The sequence below is a fragment of the Dunckerocampus dactyliophorus genome, chromosome 15 (assembly GCF_027744805.1).
Source record: "Dunckerocampus dactyliophorus isolate RoL2022-P2 chromosome 15, RoL_Ddac_1.1, whole genome shotgun sequence".
Lineage (NCBI taxonomy): Eukaryota > Metazoa > Chordata > Actinopteri > Syngnathiformes > Syngnathidae > Dunckerocampus > Dunckerocampus dactyliophorus.
In genome coordinates this window covers 3,334,516-3,355,630 of record NC_072833.1, presented here as the reverse complement: position 1 = coordinate 3,355,630, position 21,115 = coordinate 3,334,516, and the positions used below count along the sequence as shown (strand labels likewise).

Here is a 21,115-nt window from a genome sequence, read left to right as displayed (position 1 = left end):
AGTCAACCACAAAACACCAATCATTTAGTAATACATTTTTGAAAAACTGCAATAGAGCGAGGTCATGGTGTTTGAACTGCAATCGAGCGAGGGATGACTATAGCGCATTGTTGACTGGATATTACACTTGCATATTAAGCAATAAACACAACAGGAAAGGTTAACAATGCCATTTGCTGAAAAAAACATACAGGTTTTGTCAGCCACAAGTGTCTACTCTGGACACTCAAAAGTTTGCATGCGGACAAAAGGTCAAAATGACTTAAGTTTTCCAAATATTGGTATTCACTTGGGCATTGCCTTAGGTAGGAAGCGTGACTGCTTTGCACTTTGGTGGTTCTGGACTCCATAATGCCAAGTGAGTCACTTTGCTAACAAACTAGTGGATTAGTGCACATTTGCGGCGATGTGCTGAAAAGTGCAATAAGCTTCAATGAGGACAAGATTTTAAAAAATATATAAAATATAAATATTCTACTGATGGTGTTTAATCTTGCAAGTCAGAGGCTTAGCCAATCAGAAGCCTGAAGAAAGTCGGCTCTGGAAAAGGGAGACCCACAGTAATAATTTGCACATAAATAGGCGGCACTTGTCTATAAGCCGTAGGTGTAGGATATTTACACAGAAAGACCACACTATAAACCTTGCACTCCTACCTACACCGGTGTTCCCAGCATCACTTGTACGCTCTGATGAGTGAGATGTGAGGGCCTTTTTTCCGAGCAGTCAAGCAGAAGCTGTAGTAATTCTACAATTGATCAAACTTAATTAAGATTTGTCAGATGAAAACACGATCGCTGCATAAGACTTAAAAATGGGATTTTTGTATCCACTTCACGACAATTCACTACTTTCAAACCTAGCATTATGGAAACTGTAGTTCTTTTTTCCATAAATTAGCCGCATCATTGTTTAAGCTGCAGGGTTCAAAGTGTGTGGAAGAAAGTAGCTGCTTATAGTCTGGAATGTACGGTAATTGCAATTGCTAGCAGAAAATGTGTTCCGCACTAATGAGAGCAAGTCCAGTAGCAATGTTTTGTTTACTACCTTTTTGCCATTCTTAGCACTTGCATTTGTTTTGACATATCACAAATATTGAATTTATTATTCCATTTTCATGATTAAACTTTGAATTTGAATTTCAGCTTGCGCACTCCAAGGTCATGCATAAATATTAAAACTATGTGTGTGTGTGTGTGTGCGTAGATGGCGGATGAAGGCGAGTGGAACCTGTTGCCTAACGGTCAGCTCACTACGGCAGAGATACGGCCTGATGCCTACATCCCCCAGACGGACGAACTCCCTCTGCCCAAGCCCTATGGAGCACAGGCCCCCTTCAAGCCCACCCAAGCAGGTGCCAACATGAGACATATACGCAAACCAACGCAACTCAAACCCTTGGAGCTGTCGTGAAAATGCAAACAAAATTTTGAATAGCATAAATTCCGCTGTCTTCCCATTATTGTACCTCCCTTGTCCTCCTCGCAGAGCATACTTCCTCTAATTGCTTCATGGCAGCATCTGGTTGCAATCTCGTTCACTGTTTTTTACGTTAACAGGGAATAGCTTCTTTGTACAAAACACAAAATGACACATTTTTGGAATATTTTATATCTTTTTTTTTTCTTTTTTTAGTCTGGTTTTATATATCCCTGGCACTGCTAATGTCGCCATCTATGAATACATTGCAGCGGCTTTAAGCTGCGAGCTTCCAGTGCCAGCTTAAACCCTGAAAGGAGAAATGTAAATATCAGACAATGACAAAGAAAGGCGGCACAGTTGAACGAAAGGTAGGTGGAGAGGAGGCAATGTCGCGGCAAATGAAGTAAGTCGACTCTAAATATACACTTTATTCCGTTTCTCTTCATAGGTTTTTTTTTTTTTTTTTAGGTCATTGAAATGCTGTTGCACATCAGTGATTCACAACTTTTATGTCTGTACTTACTTAGATAGTTACCGGGGGTGGAGTACTTGGTATTTGGTTCTAATTGGGTGATTGGGTGTAGTTGTAAAACATTAAAACCAGACAGACTATTCTGGGAAGTAATGGGTAGATTAAGCTAAGCAAATGCTAATATTAAAGATAAAACTGAAACATTTAACTATTAGTCAGCAATTTTAGATGGATTACGAAATAAAATAACACATGTTAAACTAGAAAAGCACTCGGAGAGCACAGACCTCTGCCAAGCGCCATAGTTACCCCCATATTGTGATTTACACCATAAATATTAGACCTGCATTTATTTTATCAACATATTTAGATTCCTTGACCATGAAAATATAATGATTCATAATGATATCAATAGAAATTCTGTAGTTATTAAAAAAAATGACATTTTCTGTCATGGTGGTTTTCTTCTGGATGTACAGAAGCTCCATAACTTTTGAAGACAACAAGACAACAACACACTCCAGATTCCACGGTGTCTTGGCTATATATACTGGTGTTTGTTGCATGTGTAAAGCTTCATTTGCTGTCTTCCTATGATGAAAATTCCAAAGGCCCCTATTTTTTTTCTAATTTTGGATCATAGTATCCGGAATGACTCCATTATCTGGATATTGATATTTTCTAGAACCTGTTGGAAACTTGTCCTGTTTTTTTTTTCCAAGTGCTCTGATCATTTTTTGTGGCGTTATATGCACAAAACCCGAAAATGGTCCTATCGCGCAATGTTAAAGAATCCTTTAAAAAATTCCTGGATCTAGACGGTGATTCGGATCACCCCCAAAATGTAATCAGTTCTTCCATATCCCATTTCTGAGAATTCCTGAAAATTTTATCCAAATCCATTCACAACTTTTCAAGTTATTTTGAACACAAACAAACAGACAAACACCGGCAAAAACATAACCTCTGCACTGCACTTGCGCTTTGCGCTGGAAATAAATTAAATATAAAAAATTGCTCTGGCCCCGAGCTGGAGGATCTGATTGATTGTCTGTCAAGACACGGGACGATCCTCGGGTCCGAATGAAGGTTGTTACTGGTGCCGAGTGCAGTCCAATAACCGTCAGACTGCATCTGTAAGAGAATGGTTTTAAGATCTTCAAAGGCCGCAAAATTGCTTGTTTGGAATTTGCACGAGCGCACCAAACATGGCACATTGAAAGTCTTGTGTGTCTCATTAATAACAAATGATTTGTACATTTACAATATGCTGAAGGCCTGCAAAAAACAAACTAAACAAGCCAAAAATGATCACCTTGGACACCCTTGAGCTCACATATTCAAGGACCGGAAGTTCCTTTCCTATGGTACTGTATAAAAGAGCAGTGGTATGTGTGATCATCCATTGCTGGCAGTTGCTGAGAGCTGTCAGTTTCATTTAGCACCAAACTCTTCAGGCCTCATTAACCAGCTACATAACACGCACCGGTCGAGGCCAGCCACCGCCAAGGCTGGAATTCCCGATTCCAAAACAGCAATTTCTGGAAAAATGCTTGGCATGAATGCGGATTTCATGGCTGTAAGACTCAGCTTGCACAATGATGATGATGATGACTGTCACTGAGATCATTTCCTGACTGCTGAGTCTGTGCTAAACCAATATTTGACGAAACCAGAAGAAAAAAAGCATCCGGGGGCGTTACCATGCAACCCTTTTTGAGCGCTAATTGGAATCATATTAACAGAAAAAAAAACTCACTGCAAACGACGCATAAAAGTACAAGTCCCTTTTTATTCAAAAGCTGGATAGAATGTGTTGTATTTCACACAAAAACCCCCTTACCGCTCACTTACAGTGAAAAAGGCTAAGTCACATGATGAAAACCAAGCCAGAACTTTGTATGCACGTCTTCTTTTCATCTCCCTTTCAGTTCCTTTTGTTTGACGCTTCTCCCCTTCTGCATTTGGCAGGCTTATTACAATGTGTTCTGCAAATAAATCACTGTATAATGAAGCCCTGTTGTTCTCTTCCCTCATTACATCAAACCCAATGCGAATATTGGAACAGTGTGTTACAATGCCACGATAACAGGAAATGTCAGAACTGTCACGATCGGGAAATGGACCCCTCACATTGACCAAATTTGGATGTAGCGGTAAAACCCCTGACTGTAGCAAATGAAGCAAGGACGTCTTTTATTGTTCGTGACTTATCTTAACACAAAATGTGTTATTTCTTTTCTTTTGCTCTGCAGAAGCCCATCTTTTACTGCCCTTAACCTTAAAAGCAGGACCCCATATGATTTCCCACATCGCTGACCAAATGACAGTCACTTAATCTTCAAAAATATTACCTTTTCATCTTCCATCTTATAGATCCCTCGAGTGTATCCCCCGCTCTCTACTATCTCCTCATTTAGATTTGCTCTGAAGTGATAATTGCGTCCGGTTTTAAAGCGTCCCCTGCTCGTCTGCAAGCATGTGTGTGTCGGCTTGTGGCGTGTATGGATTGGCTTATAAATGCCGTCTCACCTCAAATAGTAAGCAGCCTCCGCTCAAATAGATACCGGTCTGCGTTAAGAAATAAGCGCCAGACTGCAAATTCAGAATTTTATAAATATAGAATTTTACTATCATTGTTTATTTGTGGAGGAATATATGAAATATTATTTAATAGCACTTCAGTTACCAGTACATGCCTTTTAAAATGATATGATATGTAAAATATTTAATATTACTTCAATTAAGTGTTAGTATTGTGGGAAAACTTATATAATACATAAAATCTTATTTCATAATACTTAGTCATATCATGATTTACTTGTGGAAATGTGATGTATATAAAATATTTAATTTGTTGAAAATATTGGTTAACACTTTAGTATTTAAAAAATGCATTCGTACAAACACCGTCAATGCCTGGTACTCTCTGGAGTTGAGTGAATAAACACGACAATGTTCTTGCTGTTGATATATTGCCGTAGAATATGGAGAATTTGTGGCTGTTCAGGGCTGTAGAATTCTATTCCGTTATTGATTTTTGCTTTCCCAACTTAAATGAAAGTGTCAAAAGTTTTCCCTTTCATACAAACGTCTCTCTTCAGCCTTTCCTTGTCGTCCAACAGCCTCCATCCATCACGTCTTTGTCATTTTCCCTCAAAGCCCAGCAGAATCAGTGTCTGTTTCAGAGCCGTCTTCTCCACAAACGTGGCGTCTATGTTCTCCTGCTCGTCGAAGGGGTTCAGAGCTGGTGCACAGTGGAGGGAGGAGGGAGCTTATGTGGGTGGAGGTTGCCATGTGAGAAACACACACACACACACACACATATATTACCTTGTTCTTCTATATCAGACAGGACTTTGGCCAGGTATGTGAGAGGGAGAAACTCTGGTCTGAAGCCTGCTTTGTCTCTGCCAGTGAATGCAAATCCCTGGGGTGGAATCACACACATTTTTTGGGAGGGTGGAGATGAACTTGTGCTACTGCAGTGGTTCTCAGTTTTCAGTCATGCCCCCACTGGGGGACAGAAATGTTTTCGCGCCCGCCCCGATTTGAAATAATATTGAGAAACTGAGCTACTGGAAAAAAGAACCGAGAAGGGTGTGAGTAATTATTATGAAAAAAGACCAAGATGTTGTCTCATTATGTACATGTTGTCAGTGCTAATCATTATGACATCGTGTAACGCCGTTGGAGGCTCTTCTCATTATTCTACATCAAAATTGGGTAAATCAGCAGTCATTTTACAAGAATAAAATCAAAATATTAAGAGACAAAAGTTGTAATCTAAAGGGAAAAGGGCAGAATTTTACAAGACTGTCGTAATATGACAGAATGAGAGGAATATGATGAAAAATAACATTTTAGCAGCATAAAGATGAAATATTAAACTTTTTTTAAGCTGTAATATCAGAAACAAACAAAACAAATATAGTTGTAATTTTAGGAAAATTAGGTTGCAGACAGTTGCAAAGTTTTAATGTTACAAGAATAAAGTCAAAATATGATGGGAATAAAATAATTATGAAACAAAAATTTACAAGAACAAAGATGAAATAAAATAAGACAGAAGCAGCAGAAACTGATGTATTTTTGCAAGAATAAAGTCAAAATATTAAGAGGACAAAAGTTGCAATTTTGTCAAAAATAATGTCACTCACTATAGTAGCATAAAAATGAAATGTTAAAGAAAAAAATCTTTTTTGAAAGTCATAAAATGAGAAGCAAAACAAAAAAAAGAAGTAATTTTTTGGGGGAAAATTAGGTCAGGGTAGAAGTTATAATATGGGAATAAAGTAAGAATAGAATATAAAATTTGCAAAGAAGAAAGTTTAACTATTTTGAAAATATAAAAAAAACAGTAGCAAAAATAGGGGGGAGGGAATTGCAGACCAAAGTTTACACTAATAAACTTTTCACCTACACACTGAATTTAATGTAGATGCACTTTTCTTGAAATACATATAACTTCTTAGCACTACATTTACAAAATATCACAGTGGCCCTTGCATCCTTTCATTTTTCAGTTTTGGTCCTCGCAGGAAAAGGTTTGTACACCCCTGTTCTCCCCTGTTTATCAGAACCAAACAATTGGACTTTTCCGTAAGTAGGTGAAGTAAGATTATCCAATCAATTACTCTGATGCTATTGCTATACTGCTCACAGCCACTAGGGGGCATATTTTCACGGGCGTCTAGGGATTGCTATGATATCCAGGGATGTGGTCAGCAGTGGCTTTTCATGCAGCCATTGTCTTACCTTGTTTTTGTTGTGTCTCCCCAACAGATTTCTGACATAATCTCTGGAGATGGAAGCCGAACTGACGGGATGATCCCACATGTGGTAGAATCTGTTTGCCTACAAACACACACACACAAGATTACATTTTCTAGACACACTCCCAGGAGTGCACAAATATCTGCATCTTTTGATTTGAGGCATGCGTAGACATCTTTGTTGTGAAATATACACCTTGCTAATAAGAAACCCCACTGTGCTCCATCAGTCATGTTTATACGGAGCTGCGTTTTGCGTCTATTAAACACAGCCAGACGCTCGCATAAGAGACACCATCAATCATTGTTTAATTATTGTTTTTTTTTTTCTCTCAAGATTAATATTTTAAGCCCGATTGTGAAACTTTGCTACTAAATTATTTATAGCCTCACTGTCTCTGTGTGACCTGGCTGCAAATTACAGCCCCCGGAATGATGTGTAGAATAAATCAGAAACGGACGATAAAACCCCGGCGACGATTCCTTGCATCGTGCAGCAGGGGTGCCTAATAAATTGGCAAGTGAGATAGGTATGACTGGGCGCCCAAACAAGCTGCCAGGAAATGGCAGAGAGACACAAAACACTCAACATTCCTCATTATCACACACACACACACACACACACACACATGCTTACAAATACTGTACCCAAACACGTGGAAGTTACACAAGAGACACACAGTGGTGGACCGCTCCCAAGACTTGGACAGAAAACACCCCTACCTAACCTCCCAACACACACACACACGGTAGTCGATTACTCAAGCACTTAGTGAGACCTAAAATAACTGCAACCTTTAATTTCAGAACTTCCTTCTGTATTGTTTTAATGCTACATTCACACACGCATACCTCAGGAAGTCTCTTCAAAACACTGAACTTCAGCTTCTCATTGGCGTCACTGTTGTCCAAATCTAAAAAATGAAAAATTAGACAAGGTCAAGATGAGTGGGATTCAGTCCAACCTACAGACAAAATAATAATAATGCATATATTTTTAAACGATGTCGTTAGATGCTTATGCACCCAATAATGTGCCCCGTAAGATGTGTTTTTGTTTGCGTCTACGCTGAGAAATACTGTTGGGCTACTACAGTATATTTATTGCTTGTTTACACTGTATGTGTCTCATCGCTGCCCATATTTAGTACAGTAATGCCTCGTTTATTGCAGTTCGCTGGTTCCAGAAGCGACCATGATAAGTGAATTTCCGCAAAGTAAATTTAATACTTTTGTAGTTAGAGCATAGAAAACACGTTTACGACCTTGTAAATTAGTTTTTTTTAACACTATTAGAGCGCTGTTGACATGAAATAACACCCCATAGTCACCTTTACACTCGTTTTAGCCAACATAGTAGACATAATAAGAGGAAATAAGACATAATACACGTGAGTATTGGGAGACTTCATTGTTGTTGTTCTTTTTTTACTTCCTGTCCTGCACAGTACTTCCTGCAGTGGCTTTTGTCTCATCAGTATAACATCACTGACACCTAGAGACCAATGTAGAATACTACGGATCATCACATTCATGTCTTTTACCAAATGCCTTATATTTGTATGCTTATGCATTTTTATGCTTGAAAATGCTTAATTTAGGCCAAAAATACATATTTGCTTAAATATGCCTACTTTTTCAGTTGCTGTATTCTGAAAAGCCGTGATAGAGTAAAGCCTCGAGATTTGAAGCGTGAAGTGGCGAGGAACACGCGTATGCCATTCACAGGCATGTACAGGGTATACCTTCCCAGCATGGCCGCCGTACACATCCAGGCATATGAAGCTAAGGGCAACATGCTAACATTGTTGTGCAATGAAACCCATCACAAATTATTTTAAACAAAGAAAGAAAAACACAATATTGCATACTTTTAATTAGATACAGTAGTTCCCTGTTGTTCGTAATCGAGACGCCCATAAAAATGTCTATTTTGCCACTGGAGGTTAGTCAGAAGTTAACTTCTTGTTGGGGAAGTGTGTTTGTGTGTGGGCTTCCCAGCATGCCTTGCGGGTTATTAAATGTGTATAAAACAGTATTGTTTTGCATGTATATTAGTGTGTAGGCGTCTATTTCGATACCTTCATAGTCCCGTGTGGTACAATTCCGTAACGTGAGTGAGGTAGGCATTTGGGTGTGTAACATGTGAGGAAGAGTGTAAGCATCTTCTCAAGCGAGTAAACGTTCACGTGTGACTACTCTCGGTACAACTATCCATCCATTTTCTATGCCGCTAGGGTATCTTCACTAGTGTTGTGGGTATGCTGGAGCCTATCCCAGCTGACTTGGGGCGAGAGGCGGGGTACACATCGCATCACAATTTACAGTCGCCAATTAACTTAACATGCATGTTTTTGGAGGAATGATGTGGGAAGAAACCGGAGTACCCGCGGAGAACATGCAAACTCCACACAGAGATGCCTAATGGAGATTCGAACCCAGATCTTCCAAATCTCCTGACGGTGTGGCCAACATGCTAACCACTAGGCCCACCGTGTGCCTGTACAACTAAAGCTTTGCCATTGTAGGGCAAATGAGATGCGGTTTCTTCCAATAATGATCATTATGGAGCTGATAAGGCCAAAATGGCGAGTTTTCCCAGAACTCAAAAAGGAGGTGACAGTGCGTGCACCTGTCATGAGTCGAGAGACAAAGGTTTCCGTGAGCTGAAGAAATCCGTGGTCGACATATTGTAGGAAAGTGTGATGAGGCAGGCAGCGCACGGCGAACATTGCTAGCAGGGTGTGATAGCCTGACGACAAAAACAACAATTTAGTGAAGCTGTTGTAACACAAAATGATTCACGTTTGACCGTATTTGCACCATGTTCCATGCAAATACACGCTGTGTGTTTTAATTGGCTGCTGTTGTGTTGTGTGCGTCGGTCCTACCGGGTGGGAGGGGCATGCAGAGACCCCTCGTGGCTTCCAGGATCCGAAGCATGAAGTGAAACACGGCCCACTCGCCAGGGCCAGCCTGCTGTGTGCTGAAAAGTCGGAACGTGAGGAAGAGGGGCGGGAGGGGCGTTACGCAACCCATGACGCACATGTGAGGTGCACATGCAGAGATGTAAGTGCAGGCATTATACATCATGTTAAGCAGGGGGTGTACATTGATAAAAGTCGGCTACTCACAGGCACAGAACACGAGGGCCAAGTTTGTGCTTCAGCCACACTGACTCCAGCATATGTCTGATCAGCTCCAGCTACGCACAACAACACATTAGTTCTTTGCTCTGTTACATTCTAATGAAACATTCTCTCCAGCGTGCAGCTGGAGGCAAAGGCAGGAATCTTAAAATGCAAATTGCCAACATCTTGAAGCCAAAAAACAACCTCCATCTTTTTTGCATCTGTGGCCTTTTTTTTTTTTTTTTGGAGACACACACGCTCACTTCCCTCTTTAGATTCCCCACTTCCCATTTTCATCTCCACCTGCGCCGAATGACACGCCATCGCCCACATCTGCACGCTTACACGTTGCTGTCCAAAATCACATGACGTACATGGCGTGACTGAAACGTGCACACAATTGGTCACACACACGACCTTTCACCGAATCTAACAAGAAGACATTCCCCTGCTTTGGACACACTAACATCCTCATTTCGGCTACCAATGATTAGTGTCATTTACTTTTTTACTTTGTTCACAAAAATAAATAATAGCTAAAATCATGATGCATGCATTTGAAGATATTTTTTTATAAATATTTTGGCGCACGTCACAGTAGCAAAGGCAGACTTGGAGCAATAATTAATGTGTGTGCAAGTGCATTGCTGCAGCGCTCTGTCACTCCGTCCGGCAAAGTCCCAAAGATCGACTTAATAGCTCACGGTCGACACGTTGGCGACCCCCACAGTAGCTCAAAGGTGTCCAAGCCTTTCCGACCGAGGGCTGCATGTGGGGGGAATGTTTCAATGTTTATGTTTTATTAAACCAACCGCTGTAGATATGCGAGGACATTTTTTACATAAAAAAAAAAACAAAAACAAAACAGCCTGCATCTCAGCTTTGTGTTTTTGGTTGTCGGTGACTAAGTGTATTGTTTTGTTTCTTTCCATGATTGGTCTATATCAGTGCTTCTCACATAGCGGGGCGGGGCCCCCTTGGGCGTTGAGGGGAGGATTTTCAGTATTAGTGCAAACCTGCCAACATGTATGAATTTGTGGTACTCTGCATGCAATTTGACTCTTGAATAGGCTTGTATGCTTCACTGCTGGTTTCAGTTTCGAGTTCAGTTTGTGAGTGTGTAGTGGTGGGGGTGGGGGGCATTACAGAAAATAATTGACAACCACTGGTGTATATGGACACAGAGTGAACAAATCTGTAACTGAATTAGTGACTGCTGTGATATGGAGGCGGGGTAGGATTTAATAAGCTCTGCTTCTTCCTGCTCCTTTTCGGACATGTTGAACAGTGGATTGTGGATATGTCCTTTATGTCAATGTTACATGTTACATCTGCGTGTTTAAAAAAAAAAAAAATCGAACTCAAGTCAGGTTAGTATGAAAGTTTTCTTCTTATATTTCTTCTTACATCTTTTACAAATATTCCGACAGTACATTTTTTTCTTGTAATATTATGACTTTATTCTCCTATTTTGATGTTATTATCATAATATTTTCCCAACATAATTTTCCCCAAATTTTCCAACTTTTTAATTTTAATAAATTTTTCAACTTTTTCCATTTTTTTCCCTTCACATTATGACTTTACTATCTTAATATTTTGCCTTTATTCTTGTAAAATCACCGCTCCTTTATCCATTTTTGCTGTTATTTAGTTTTTTTAATTTTAGAATGTGCCGATGCCCGTAACTGTCCTCCGGCCCGCACTTTAGACACCCTTGCAGTAGCTATAAAAAAAAATATCTAATATATAAAAATATCAAATTCCAGATGTTATCTGGAAAGTAATTGATTGTCTGTACAATACAATGCTTTCTCAGGCTGTGTCAAAATGATGGTAACCGTGCTACTGTTACTCCTTGGAATGCACCATGTGTGTCAATGTTGTCGTTGCTGTTGCACAAATGTTAGCAGAGACTTTGGATTGTTGTTTTTGGCGATTCAGTACTCAAGATCCTGCTCTTTTGGTCCATTAATAATAATGACACTTCTGGTGGCCTTTCAAGTCAAAGTCTTTTTGAAATTATTTTATAGCCAAGATTTGTCCAAAATACAAAACTATGGTGGGTTTATTTTTCAAATAATAGTCGTCACTCTTTGTTCGCTGTCTAAAAGCAGCCCTTCCTCACTCATTCTGATAAAAAGAAACCTCATCTTTCTACTGCATAATTAACACCTTAACAGTACTTCCAGTATGTGTTCAGTGGTTGCTCTTTGCTCTGACGTGGGACTGCATAATAAACAGACGATCCATAGCAACAGTGGACAGGGAATAAATAACTATGACAATAATGTGGAGTGGAGCCGTAATCTATCTCAGCACAACTTCCTGGCTCTTTAAAAGCTGTAATCCATTTGACCAACTTCCCCTCCTGCGACAGTGCAGACATTAGTCTCAATAAGTGTGGGGTGGAGGTTGTTCTTTGTGGAGTGGACATTAGGCTTGACTTGGGAGGTGTCACTTAATTTTTTCCTTCAGTTCTGGAATCCAGGGGTACAACGGAGTATTAGGGCCACATTGAAAAAAAAAAAAAAAATCGGAGATTTCGAGAATGAAGTCGTACATTTACAAGAAAAAACTTGTAACTTTGTATTACAGGCGTTGCCTGAGACAGCTATGAAAAGGGGGATTTATGTGACCTTTATCTTGAGTCAAAACAAGACAGGTAGAGTAAAATCCGAAGTCACTGGCACTGTTTGCTGTTTCCCAAATAAAATGCCATTTGAACAATGTAACAATCTATGAAATTTGACAAATAATGGATGGAAGACCCGTGTCACAGAAAAAGAGTGCCCGACAGAGCATTCAGGATTTAGTCAGTGCACAGAAATGTACGCCACACATTCAATGTTTGTTCTTAAACCTGATTGGACGGTAACAGATGCATTCAAAGGGGAAACATGATGTCTTGCTGGAAATTACCTAACGATCATGTGAGTTGAATACTTCGAATGGGGACAAATTTTACTCAACACGCCCACTGAAGTAGGAGAAGCCTCAAGTATTTTCAAGTTATCAGACTAAAGTCCGAGTCACGTCCTGAGCCATTGATGCCAAAGTTCAAGTCGAGTTGCAAGTGTTTTTAGATATTGTCAAGTCCAAAGTCATCAAAATTGTGACTTGAATCTGACCAGAGTCCGAGTCACTTGATTCGAGTCCACACCTCTGGTGACCCCTGCATCCTTTAACCTTTCTGTATGCAGCCTCTTCGGTGGAAAAAGTTTGGACACCTCTGCTGTATTCACTAAAAAGCTGCCATTTGTTAATTTGTTTGTGAGCTTGGTTAGGCTAAAACTACTCGGTAAATGTCCATAAAAGTTGGTTGATACGTGGAGCTAATACCAAGGATAGAAGGATTTAATATGAAAACACTACACCTGAGTGAAGGTTTTGTAATGAAAATGGCTGAAACAACATTAATAATACTGTACATTATTTTTATTGACAGAACGCAAGAGTTCGGAGGTCCGCGCTCTACAGAACGCATGTTTACCCTTGATGATTTTGTCGCCAAGGATTTAACACGAAATACAACAATTGAGTAAAGGTTTTGTATGAAAAGAGGACAAAAATGGTATTAAAATAGGGTGATGTAAACCCACCCCCATGAAACCTAATGCAACGGAGTACCGACCAGTTCCGCTACGTAGTTGACCACCAGGGCGTCTATCTTCTTCTTGCCCAGGCGAGGCAGGTGTGTGTTCAGATGCTCTCGCAGCTTCTCCACCGTCTACAGCACACACACCACATAAGACACTCCGTGCATTTAGATGAACGGGGGAAAAAAATAAAATATAGAAGCGGCGAGCAAAGCGACCGGATGACCGGGGTCATTCTAAGAATAGTCCAGGCGGAGCCAACGTCTTGTTTGAACTCCGTTAAACTGAAGCTATCTGCACTTTTCACATAATGCTGAGTACAGGCAAAGCTGCAGGATGAGAACATTTTTCATCAAAAAAACACTAAAAAAAAAAAAAAAGAAAGAAAAACTGAAACGCGTCATTTCTGAAGCGTAAGATAAGACTCCAGGGGGAAATAATTGACTTATTTACCATGGATCCATGACTTGCACTAGTTCTTATGTGCGGAAGCTATTTTACATTGGAGGCAGTTGGTTTAATAAGTATTTATATCTACATTTTCTTTACCAACACTGCAAGGCTCATACGTTGTTTGTCGAGAAAAAAAATGCAAACTAGGGTAAGGGCTTTCATGAAGAAATACAGTGGAACCTTGGTTACCATCCGCCTCAGTTAGCGTGTTTTTCCGGTTAACGTTGAACATTCACGCCACAATTTTGTCTCGGTTTTCGCGTATTCCCCTGTTGATGTACAATATGGCGCAACTTGTCATGTTGGTAAAACGCTGCATGAGTCCAGCTGTGTTCTTAATGTCGTTTTTTAAATCGCAAAAGATCCTTCCTTGTTAGCATCCTATTAGCTGTCCTACGTCTATGATGGCATCACTGGTTGACTCAAAAATGTTAAGACAATACACATTTTTATAGTTTTGTGATTATAGTTTTACATGCATAAAACAATTGTAAATGCATATAAATGAGGAATGAAAGGGATAAATGACTATTTTTAGGTTACTTTTATTCACTGAAGACACTATTAGACAGGCTGCAGTGGAAAGCCCTCTGATTACTAAAAATCGAGGAACCACTGACAGCAGGAATTCTTCCATTTGAACATAGGAAAGTCGCACCCTTTTGTGCTTTTACAGACACTTCTTCATGAAGCCATCCACTGAAATAGCTCGAATCCTGCCTGCTGAAACAACAAATGCATGCATAACGCGATCTTCTGTGAGAAGTCACCCCTACGTAGTCAATATTCCCAAGTCCATGTTCCTTCCTGCATCCCAAGAACAGCCAGGTTGTGGAACTCCCTCCCACCAACCATGTTTCCACAGACTCTTAACATAACCGGCTTCATGTCAACAGTTAATGCACATTTTTTGAACTATATTCTTGTGTGAATGCCCTCATGGTGGCATTCACACATATAAGTTTCTCCACCATTTTTTTAAATTTATTCCGCCAATTTTTGTCCGCGAACTCCTCCATCAATTTTCAACAAATTCACACCATTCAAGCATCAAATCGTTCAGCTCGTTCGGGAATCCTATACCATTTCAGCTTTTTCAAAAATTTCCCAGATTTTCCAAAAATACAAAAATTCCATGTAATTTTTCCCACTGAAAATGAATGGGCCATTTTTCAAACTTCCCACGTTTGCACATTTCTGAAATTTTTCCCCAAATTCCAATTTTTCCAGAAAACAAATTAACTTAAGGATATTCCTTTGATCTTAATTACTCAAGTACATTTTTCAACTAATTCCAACATCAGATCGTTGAGCATAATCCAGACATTAAGGCTACCTATAACATTTAATATACATTTAACCTATAGCATTTAACATGCATCATACATATTTTGTCTTTCATGATGTCATAGTCCTGAGTACTCTTATACGTCACATATAATTTGTATTCCTTTTCTCCTTTTATTATTCCTTTTTTTTGCCCATTTTATGTTTTTCCCCCACCTCATGAGGCTTGGCCATTCATTCACACGCATTCATTCACACTGGTTAGCGTGTCCAAATCATTACTAACAAATGATTGCGAATAGGTTCCAAAAGTTAACCTAAGACCTCGATATCGATAATTAGCATAACCTTCATTTGATTTTGTCCAAACGCTTTAATGTTAGTGTTTCCGTTTGCCGCCATTCATCGTTGCGCTTTTCCTCACCAGGCCGATGAGCACCCTCTGGCGGTGGTCTTCCTCTTGGAAAAGCGGCACCAGCTTCCTGTCTCGAGGGGACGCTGAGGAAAAAAAGGAAACAATTGACGCGTCTGGAGTTTGAGGTTAGTCATTATTAGCAGTAGAAACATGGCGAGATTGGAGGAAGACATTCATGGATTCTTTTTGGGGTGCGTTGGCTTTGAAAAAAACATCACAAAGCTTGGCGGGTGGCATGGGGGAGGGCGCTACGAGGCCCCCCCCGCTGTGTGCGAATGAATAATTCCAGACTTACGTTTATAATCTTTATTTAATCACGCAAGAGGACGCCTTTTTGATGTGTCATATGATACAGTTTGCACATGAAACTTAAATGTGCATTAGCTACTTTCTTTTTTTTTTTTTTTTTTACATATATTATCCACTCTCTCCTGGAAAAAAACATCCAATTCCAGACATCACTACGTAAATATTTTAATAACTGTTTTTTTTTTTTAGTTTTAACATTTTCCACTACACACTTGACATTTTGGAGACTAATTGGAAATAAAGCCTGCAGGTTAATGAATAATGAATGAGTGATGAAAGCTAATCAGCCGCGCTAGTTGGGCAGAAACGTGCATGCTTAACAAATTCAAGACCACAATTTTTGATTTACAACGTACGAAATGCATGTGATAAGATGACCGGAGAAGATGTGATATCATCTATCCACATTGAACGAGGTAAACGCTGAACATCTGCACACAGGAGGCCCAATAATAGGAAGCACTGTTACATAACCGCAGCATTCTTCACCTCACCTCCTGCTCTGTTACTTCATTTTTAATCCCTCCTTTGCGTCTCCTTTTCATCACTTTTTTTTTTTTTTTGGCCTTAACCTCAAGATAAATGGTTCTGTTGAAGAATGTGACCTCACACTCCTGCTAGTTTTGCTTGATTGTTGTGTGCCTCACCAAGACGCCAGTTGTCCAACATGGAAAGAACCCTGCAAAACACAAAGAAAAGTTACCTTAGCCTTAGTGTATCGATCAAAATCAATACGATTTTTGTGCTTACATGGAATTATCAGGACAGACAAAAAAAAATGACTATCATTTTGATAACTACAGCTGACAGGATGACCAGAAAATGTCTGCCGTAATTTCCGGACTATTGATCGCACCGGTGTATAACCTGCAGGTGTCCACATCATAACATGGGATATTTCATACATAGAAAGATTTTTTAAACTAGCCATTTTTCAAAAGACATCCCCCTCAGTACCGGCCACTTTAGACCATTTTGGCTGATCTTTCAAGTCACACTGAATATTGTGTTCTGTGGCGATATAAACACGGAACCTAGGAGTAGACTCCTGTCTTTCATCAGAAAAAAAAAGTTTATTTCTACCTTTTTCCGTTCTTTAGTAATCAGCAGTAGAACATAAGTAAGTTTCAGGAAAATATCAGTCCCCGACAAAAAAAGGAAGAAAAACAGCTTTTTGCAAAAAGACAACTACAAAACAGCATAAAAAACACAAAAATGACAATTTATTTACAAATATAACGCCATGAACTATTTACAATTTTCACATAGAATGGAAGTAGAATCCAGCTGTGGAGCAGACTGAGTGAGGAACTAAGCAATTTGAAGAACCAGTACAAGCAGTTGATGTTTATAAAGTACAAGGAAGAAGACACCTGAAGCACTGTGTGCATGCAATGCTACAGTATGTCTAACCACTCTTACATTGACTACTAACTCTTCATTTCTGCTGAGTACATTGTCTGTACTCACTCATTACCAAACTGTGTCTCTGTCAAGTATTTTATCAGCTATTATCCATTTATTACTATCATTAAGTCTGTATAGTTTCTTTACCGTATAGTAAGTATAAACCTTGACTATTTTTGCACAATATGGTTATATTGCCTCGTCACTTTCCTCTGTGCCTACAATAGGCAAGAAGTACATTTGGAATACAGGACAAACAAATGCATTGCAACTGATGTGAAACAGATGAGGGGTAGGATTAAATAAGCTTATGCGGAACTATGAATTGAGTTGTGAAATGTGATGTGCTCCAGTGTAATCTGTGTGCAAGATGAATTAAACCAGCACGCGCGTGTGCGTGGGTTAAAATTTCCCTACAATGCGTAACCTTCCGCACGCTACACTCATCCATGCTCTTCCACTTCCTCCTCATGTGTGAGTTTTCTATTTACACAATAGCTGCTGAGCTCTTATCAAATGCACCTCTGCCATCTAGTGGCCGTTTTTATGGCTAATACTACTCTACAGCCACATGCATGAGTGGGGAGCTGCGTCATCTCTTTTAGCCTCCCGCGCAAAAATACGTAAAAGTCATATAAATACGCCTTTGGGATCGGCCGTTTGGGTTTACGTATAACTACGTCGTTGGTGTTGAATGAGTTAATTTAAAAAATGCTCACTTCCAAACTGTGTGTGTAATACGGCTGGTTAAACAGTAGCCTACCAGAAAAGTCATTCATCGCTGTCCTCGTCCTCCTGGGAACTAAAACCACTAAAGTCGTCTTCTTCAGTGTCGGAACCAAACAGCCCCATAATTCCCTCGCCACACACGCTGCCAATCTCTCTCCCTCTTTCGTTGTCGCTCCCAGCGGCATCCTCCCCCGAGGCAAATCAGCCGCCGAGCCTGATGCTCTATATGGGCTTTTTGACTTCCTTACCGATATTGATAATGAATAGGGATGTCCGATTAGGGTTTTGTGCTGCCGATTCCGATACTAATCATCCATGCGCGAGATCGACCAATACAGGCACATGAATTAACTGTACATTTTTCAGGTGATTTATGATGAGTGCTATTGGCCACGGATGTTGTGGAAAAGTTAGCTGCCGTTTGACTGATGCTGCACAGTGAGCCTCGAAAACGCAACATACTCTGTTAAGCGTTTGTTCTTCAAATGGCGTATTAAACTAAAGCTTTTTAACGTGCTACTGCATGTGGCATGTGTTGTGTTGTGATGCAAACTTTACATCACTCTCTCAAATGGCAAGTTCCACACAGCAGACGTGCCTGCGCTGTGTGGAGGAAAGGGAACGGGGGAGGGGGACTCTACACTGCACACAGGGATTTAAAGGCTGCAATAGTGCGAGCCACAGGTGATCATTTTTTGTGATCGGCATTGAAAGGCAAATTACTTTTCCACGGAAATAGTCCGATACTGATCGGTGGCCGATCCATCGGAGCGTCCCAAGTAATGCATGAACACATGATGCTTCTGTCACTGTGATGCCACTGGATGCACTGTTTGTGCAAAATACGACAAATGCTGCAATATGCAAAGTAAGTTATAGAAAACGTGCAGAACGCAAAATCAACAGGCGTCTTGCTCTAACATGAACTTCTGAAGCACGGCAGCAAAGTAGCTGGAAACAAGCAAGGACTGTTGCCCCCTGCAACTCTAAGCTCACGTTGAGTATTTAAAATCAATAGGCTCCATGCTATGTCACTCGAAATGATGACAAGTGGAAGGCAGGCCTGCTTTAGCGTTTAACCACGGCTACCTCTTGAGTTGAAAAGCTCTCAAAATCAATTTTGCTGTGTTATGGGGCTTACTTCATCTTTGACTTTGACCCCTCGTTACCTCAGCCATGCCATGTTGGCCATTTAAAATCAATCGGCTTCTTGCTATGAACACTTTTAAAGATCGCATGAAAAGTACTGACTGAGTCATCGCTTGTGTCAAATGTCACTCAAAATCAATAAACATATTAAAATAACAGGAATAAATGCAGACCTACTTCTTAGTGTTGTCCAACACATGGGTCATGTGACTGGATGGTCTCGCAGTCACCTAGGAGATATGCTAGCATCACTGGACGCATTGGAAAAGTTCTTCAAAGTTGTGCGTCCATTTGCTCGTTACCAGTTTAGTCCAGTCGGCCTGAGCGTGTGAGGTTCTGTATCTGGGGTTGGGGTCGGCATCGAAATATTTAGTCCGCTCGGTGTTCCACTGCAGCTCGGACCAGAAACCCTGGAGACTTCTGGCCTGCACGCAGCCACACTGCCTGCATAAACGAGTCTGAAAAACAGCAGCTGGTGCGAAAATCCCAAATAATAGTTCCAATGTCCATTACCTTCCCTTTGAAAACAGTCTCTGTGTGCAGCTCAGTGGTGCACAGCACACCGGGAACCTCCGTCAGACAAGCAGGTACCTCCTGCAAGGTCAAATATGTGAGCAAGGTGCTAAGATGACAAAAAAATCTGCATTTGGGTTACCTTCTTATCAAACACAGAGGAGCACGGCAGCAGTTTATCCAGATTGAGTGACCTCTTGTAGCTTATTCTGTACAAAAATGCTGCAGAGGAAACAACAAAGAAAGAGTAGCTTTATTAACTCATTCAATACCAAAGACGTAGTTATACGTTTTTATAAACACAAATGCCCGATCCCAAAGGCGTATTTACGTATTGGTGTTATATTTGTAAATAAATTGTTATTTTGATGTAAAACAACCCGTTTTTGTGTTGTTTATGTTGTAGTACATTTGTTTAAATAGTTGAGCTGTCATACAACTTGTCAACAACTTGTGTCAAAGTGAAAGCTGTTTTTCTCCCTTCTCTTGTTGTTTGCTGAAACTTACCTACAGTATGTTCTACTGCTGTTTACTGAACAACGGAAAAAAGGTAGAAACATACTTTTTTCCTGATGAAAGACGAGAGTCTAATGTTTCTTTTGGAGGTTCCATGTTTATATAGCCATAGAACACAATATTATACTGTATATAAAAAATCAGTCAAAATCATTTAAATTGGCCGGTAGTGAAGGAGTTGTCTTTTGAATAATGGCTGTGATTGCATGAGTTAAAGAAACATTCCATCCATCCATTTTCCTCCGCTTATCCGGGTCCGGGTCACAGGGGCAGCAGTCTCTGTAGGGAAGCCCAGACTTCCCGGTCCCCAGCCACCTCTTCCAGTTCCACCGGGAGGACACCAAGGCGTTCCCAGGCCAGCTGTGAGACACAATTCTCCAGCGTGTCTTAGGTCTGCCCCGGGGCCTTCTCCCGGCTGGGCATGCCCTGAACAGGACCAGGGAGGCGTCCGGGAGGCATCCGGACTAGCCGCCTCGACTGGCTCCTCTCAATGTGAAGGAGCAGCGGCTCTACTCTGAGCCCCTCCCGGATGACTGAGCTCCTCATCCTATCTCTTTGGGTGAGTCCAGCCGCCCTACGGAGGAAACTTATTTCAGCCGCTTGAATCCGCAATCTCGTTCTTTCAGTCACGACCCAACATTGGAACATAGATCGACCGATAAATCGAGAGCTTTGCCTTCCGGCTACGTTCTCTCTTCACCACTACGATCCAGTACAGCGACCGCATTACTGCAGATGCTGCGCCGATCCGCCCGTCGACTTCACGCTCCAACCTTCCCTCACTCGTGAACAAGACCCCAAGATACTTGAAGTCCTCCACCTGGGGCAGGACCTCATTCCCAATCCACCCTATTCCGACTGAGAACCATGGCCTGGGATTTGGAGGTGCTGAGTCTCATCCCAGAAGCTTCATACTCAGATGCAAACCGCCCCAATAA

At 40.7% G+C, this 21,115-nt stretch overlaps 2 protein-coding genes across 8 annotated transcripts in view; one reads left to right on the top strand and one right to left on the bottom strand.

The window, feature by feature from the left end:
* gsap (gamma-secretase activating protein) overlaps window positions 1–21,115 on the bottom strand; it is a 36,019-nt gene that overhangs the window by 7,392 nt on the left and 7,512 nt on the right. For 2 of the 6 annotated variants that reach the window (XM_054799990.1, XM_054799991.1), the window contains exons 19-32: window positions 19,804–19,883; window positions 19,662–19,742; window positions 19,451–19,573; window positions 19,326–19,378; window positions 16,511–16,542; window positions 15,564–15,637; window positions 13,435–13,530; window positions 9,804–9,874; window positions 9,561–9,655; window positions 9,302–9,421; window positions 7,522–7,583; window positions 6,653–6,751; window positions 5,228–5,324; window positions 3,370–5,141 (exon numbers count right to left, since the gene is read on the bottom strand). In XM_054799990.1, the coding sequence (XP_054655965.1) occupies window positions 5,041–5,141; window positions 5,228–5,324; window positions 6,653–6,751; window positions 7,522–7,583; window positions 9,302–9,421; window positions 9,561–9,655; window positions 9,804–9,874; window positions 13,435–13,530; window positions 15,564–15,637; window positions 16,511–16,542; window positions 19,326–19,378; window positions 19,451–19,573; window positions 19,662–19,742; window positions 19,804–19,883 (1,184 nt within the window). In that variant the 3' untranslated portion in view covers window positions 3,370–5,040. Of the gene's footprint in view, window positions 1–388; window positions 1,730–3,369; window positions 5,142–5,227; window positions 5,325–6,652; window positions 6,752–7,521; window positions 7,584–9,301; window positions 9,422–9,560; window positions 9,656–9,803; window positions 9,875–13,434; window positions 13,531–15,563; window positions 15,638–16,510; window positions 16,543–19,325; window positions 19,379–19,450; window positions 19,574–19,661; window positions 19,743–19,803; window positions 19,884–21,115 lie in introns of those variants that run through there. The other 4 variants (XR_008573793.1, XR_008573794.1, XM_054799993.1 and 1 more) reach the window with 4 other exon arrangements.
* Window positions 1–21,115, top strand: part of ccdc146 (coiled-coil domain containing 146) — a 62,228-nt gene that overhangs the window by 40,095 nt on the left and 1,018 nt on the right. Inside the window, exons 26-28 of one of the 2 annotated variants that reach the window (XR_008573792.1) lie at window positions 1,207–5,191; window positions 6,680–6,736; window positions 15,567–15,679. Coding sequence is in view for 1 of the 2 variants with exons in the window: in XM_054799983.1 (XP_054655958.1) it covers window positions 1,207–1,354; window positions 6,680–6,687 (156 nt within the window). In the remaining variant the exon portion in view is untranslated. Of the gene's footprint in view, window positions 1–1,206; window positions 5,192–6,679; window positions 10,037–15,566; window positions 15,680–21,115 lie in introns of those variants that run through there. The other variant, XM_054799983.1, reaches the window with a different exon arrangement.